Here is a 4,857-nt window from a genome sequence, read left to right on the forward strand (position 1 = left end):
AGCAAGGTGGAGATTTTCCTTCACCAGCATCGCAAACAACGGTGATCGATGTAGCACATTGATGTCATTGTGAGACTGGGTATGCCAAAGAAAGCGTCTCAAATCCAAAGATCATGTGATGCAACTGTTTCAAGAATGATGGTGGGCTTCTTAACATGACCCTGATATCGCCCTTATAAAGTCTTCGGGCAGTTCTTCCATTTCCAATGCATACAATCAAGAGAACCAAGCAAACCTGGCCACCCTCTTGCTTCTGAGATTGCCAAGAGCCTCTCGGTCTCTGCCATAGTTGGTTATATCAGGTACTGAGGTCCGAACACCTCGACCATGGTAGTTGCAAACCTGGCCATGGTATCTCCGCGTGTGCTCTCAGACATCCGTAGGTACTCGTCCCACGAATCAGCGGCCGTGCCATATGAAAGCATCCGTGCACTTCTGGTAAACTAAAGAAGCCAACCGTCCCCACAGCGTCTTTCTTCAAGATGAAGTAGTCATCATAGGACCGGACGCAATGGTACAAACGATCGAAGACAGTCTTGCGCATCCAAAAACACCGGCGAAAATGGTCAGCGAAGAGTGAATCCGGGGCAAAGTAGTCGTCCAGCAGTGTCAACCATGTGCCTTGTTGCGGTTGAGCACTCGATGACCCTTAATCGAGCCCTTGAAATTGAGAACATGCTCCTCCACACGCTCGCGTCTTCAAGGACCGTCTGCATCATCGCCGTCTCATCCGAGTTCTCCTCCTCATCGGACGACTCAACATAGTGCTTGTATATGTACATCAAATCAGAATCCATTGCTAGAACGAAAAAGGGGGAAATGGTTTTAGCTTCGGCAATTCATTGAAGAATTGACGGGCAAGGCTCTCGGCCAACACACACGTTTTAGTTCCGGCTCCAGTGAGAGGTCACGTCCGGTCTGGACCAGCATGAATGCGGCACTGACCGCTTCGGGCAGGAAAGCGTGCAGTGAGGGAAAGGGTTTTGGGTGGGCCTGTGAGGTGCCCACTAGTAAACTGTACTATGATGCAATGAAGACTGCATGTGCCTGGGCTGCATGATTGATGTGGACTATGCTACAGTTTTCATGTGCGGGACTGGATAGAAAATATTTCATGACCTGTGCGTATCAACTTTTATGTGTGCATGTTGTGTGCACTGCACTGAATTAACCGTAGCCCATGTGTGCTATATCAGCCTCTTATAAAAGGATAGAGAATGGGGACTCCGCACTGCACATACATTACAACACTAAAGTTGAAGAGGGAAAAAAGCCAAGAGAAGAAGAATAAAAATGACAGTGGCGGTTCATCCGGTGGAAACAATCAAGGCAAGAAAAAGAGCAAGAAACGTGTGCTGACCGCTGGTAAGTGAGATATTTCTTCTTTGATTACGTTTCTTGCATAACTACGTGCCTGCAATTCTTCGTGAGGAAACATGCTTGATAAGTTTGTGTTCTCTTCACAAGAAAGACAAGATAGAGTGGCTGAATAGCAGCATTTTGTACTTTGATTCCCTCTTTCTTTTCCCATATGGCCATGGAATGCATAACTTTGCACAGATTTAAAGACTAAATATAATACTTGGTCATGTGTACAATCTTGATTTATGTTTTTTGGACGTTTTCTTTTTGAAGAACCGGAAAAACAAACTTTTTTGAGCTATTCACGTTCCAAGCTCACTTTGTAGTTGACCAGAATTAATATGCTTTTTGTGTCCGATAATGCATGGCCTCGTATATAGGAAACGATTTGATCTTCTCTATTCACTAGTTCCTAAAAAAATGTTTGGACTTGCTACACACAAATCCAGTCAATATATTTTTCTTGATTACACAATTTTCATATTAGGAGAGCTTAACAATGCATTTGATGTGCATACAAATCTTTCTACCATACAGAAGAGCTGGAAAACCGGCGGCTTGAGAACGTGCAACCTACCTCTTGGGACGATGAGTGTACGTACGGCGCGTCGTGTTTGTTATCTCTAGGTGCAATTTTCTTATCTTTGAGTGGACTTGCGAATTAATTTTGGTCTCTATACTGTGTGCTACCTGCAGGGATTGTAACACTGAACATCACAGATAACGTGGTGGAGGATGAAGACACTAGTAGCATGGTGACCACTTTCTCGACAGACAGCCCCTTCTCGATAGACCCCGAGGAGGAGACTGACAAGGAGGAGGCTGACAATGAAGAGGAGGAGGAGGAGGAGGATGAAGAGGAGGCTGACAATGAGGATGAGGAGGAGGAGGATGAAGAGGAGGCTGACAATGAGGATGAGGAGCAGGAGGAGGAGGCTGACGGAAACGGTGACGGTGACAAGAAAAAGGAGGATCAGACTGACGACGATGATGGCGATCAGACTGACGATGGCAATGGCGAGGACCTCAGCTAACTCCAAGTTGTGCTTAAGACATGGTAGATGATTTGCTGGTAATAAGAAGTCTTATGCATCTTCTGGGCAGCTATAGACTAAGTCTGTTATGTTTGTACTTGAACCCTGCATGCACGTACGCATGCCAATTTATGTATGTCTGTGTACCATTATGTTTCTGTCTAAAGTATGCTAGTGAAACATTGTAATTTGGGGACATTTCATTTGTTGAGTAATTATGCGCTTCACACATTCTGTCCTGACTAAACAACCCAAGAGAGTTAATAATGATGCTCTGCACTTGCAGAATAAACATTTTTATTACGGTTGGGCTAAAAATCAGTCGACTGATTTTTTACGAAGTCTCAGTCGATCGAACCATCCGTTAGATTTCTTTGCCGTTTAAGACGTTTTTTAGCATTTCGTGCGAGCAGCCCACATAGGATCCATGCTTCTGGACGGGCTCTCTTTTGTCTTTATTTTTTTGTAAGGCTGGGATTCGCGTGAGGGGCTGGCCACGGGATGGGGCCTTTTCAGTTGTTAGTTGGCCTTTTCTTTCTTTGTTGGACTGTTAGATTTATTTTTGTTTTTCCAACTTTTTTCATTTACCCTTTTGTATATGTTTGTTTTTCCTTCTTATATTCATTTTTCTACATGTGTTTTTGTGCTTTTGTATCATTTATTTTTAGTTATATTTTCTTCTTCACATTTTTTCCTTTTTAAAAAAAAATATTTTTCTTTTTTGCTCTATTTTATTTTTGCTGTTCTGAGCACACATTCCGTCGCATGTCTTACTGTGTATGTACCTTGAGGTGTGTGAATGCCCATAACGCAACCTGCAACTGCATGTGTCACGGCACGTCTGCAACTGCAAGGGGTACAACGCGGCTGCAACTGAAGGGGAGAATTGATGTTCAATTGCATGTCCATCACTAGAGTTGCAACTGCACCTGTCGCACCCCGCCTGCAACTGCTAGTGGTACAACGCGACTGAAAGTGGAGGGAAGGGATGTCGGCCAGTTGCATGTCCATCATTAGAGTTGTAGTCGCATGTGTCGACGTCACAATCCGCCTGCAACTGCAGGGGGGACAATGCGACTACAACTGGAGGGGAGGGATGTCATCCAGTTGCATGTCCATCACTAGAGTTGCAACTACACAAATCGCATATGCCTGCAACTACAAGGCGTACAACGCGACTGCAACTGAAGGGGAGAGATGTCGGCTGGTTGCATGTCCATCACTAGAGTTGCAACTGCACGTGTCGCAACCCACCAACAACTGCAAGTGGTACAACGCGACTGCAACTGGAGGGGGAGGGATGTCCGCCAGTTGCATGTCCATCATTAGAGTTGCAACTGCATGTGTCGCAACCCGCCTGCAACTGCAATTTATGTGGATCGGTTTTTTATTTTTATTTTTATTTTCATTTTATATTAACAATAAAAATAACATTAAAAAATGTAACAAAAATTAATATATATAAAATGATAGGAAAATGGGCCGAAATAGAAGGTGTAGTACTGCTATGCCGAAGGGAAGAATGAAAGGAAAACATGCTGATTCCTAGCCTATGAGGAATAAACAATGGCGTATAGCAAGAAAAGAGTAAAAGCAGCACTAATTCCTAGCCGACGTACGGCCCCATGCCCACATGCATGATTTGCTAAAAAAACGCCCACATGACGTCAGCCGACTGAGACTTCATCAAGTCTCAATCGACTGATGCCTAGTCAGACCCTTTTTATTAGTTATTGCGATATAGTGTGTCTATGTTCAACAAACTATTTGATCCCAACAGACTGGCTGATTTCCAAAAAAACGAACTAGCTTTTCCTTTTTCCAACAGGGACAACCCCTTTACATTAATCGCTCAACCGTGATAGCTATCGAAGCTCTCGCTACGCGTGAAAAATACAACCACAACAATAGAGTTCAGTGCAGTAGAGAGAACTAGAGACAAAAGGACCACAACTCTAAGGCCTCATTTGGTTACGCAGGATCCCAAAAATGCTAGACATACAAAGATTTGTAAAAGTCTGTAAACTGTTTCTATCTAACAACCAATCACAAACCTCTCTCCACCTGATTTTCAGGGGGGGTGGGCCGTCCCCTGTTGGCCAATGAAAACTAACCCACCCTGTAAAAGCCTGTAAACTGTTTGTACGTGTAGCATTGTCGGATCCCCCCGCTATCCTCGATAAAATCTAGGTCTCGTGACCCACGCGACGAATCAGCCCGTGGAAAACCAACGGGTCATTTGGTTGCTCATCGCCTGGGGATTTTCTGTCCCGATCCATCTTGTTTCCCAGGGAGATCAATCCACGACTTGAGAGATCGGGCAGGAAACCCACGCCTCCGCTCTCTCTCCCACGATCGACTTCCACCTAGCGATCTGGCGCGTGGCGCCCCGTTCTCTAGCCACCAAATGAGGTAACACTGATTAGGGAAATCTCCCGGGTGATGGAAGGGCATCTCATCT

The 4,857-nt window shown here is 44.8% G+C and overlaps 1 protein-coding gene across 1 annotated transcript; it reads left to right on the top strand.

Moving 5' to 3' along the window:
- The first annotated feature begins 1,202 nt into the window (after nt 1-1,202).
- LOC119305097 (glutamic acid-rich protein-like) lies at nt 1,203-2,532 on the top strand. The gene is made up of 3 exons (XM_037581711.1): nt 1,203-1,365; nt 1,900-1,956; nt 2,059-2,532. The coding sequence occupies exons 1-3, from the start codon at nt 1,218-1,220 to the stop codon at nt 2,394-2,396; spliced, it is 543 nt and encodes a 180-aa protein (XP_037437608.1). The 5' UTR covers nt 1,203-1,217; the 3' UTR covers nt 2,397-2,532.
- The last annotated feature ends 2,325 nt before the right edge of the window (nt 2,533-4,857 follow it).

The sequence above is a fragment of the Triticum dicoccoides genome, chromosome 5B (genome assembly GCF_002162155.2).
Source record: "Triticum dicoccoides isolate Atlit2015 ecotype Zavitan chromosome 5B, WEW_v2.0, whole genome shotgun sequence".
NCBI classification, from domain to species: Eukaryota; Viridiplantae; Streptophyta; class Magnoliopsida; order Poales; family Poaceae; genus Triticum; species Triticum dicoccoides.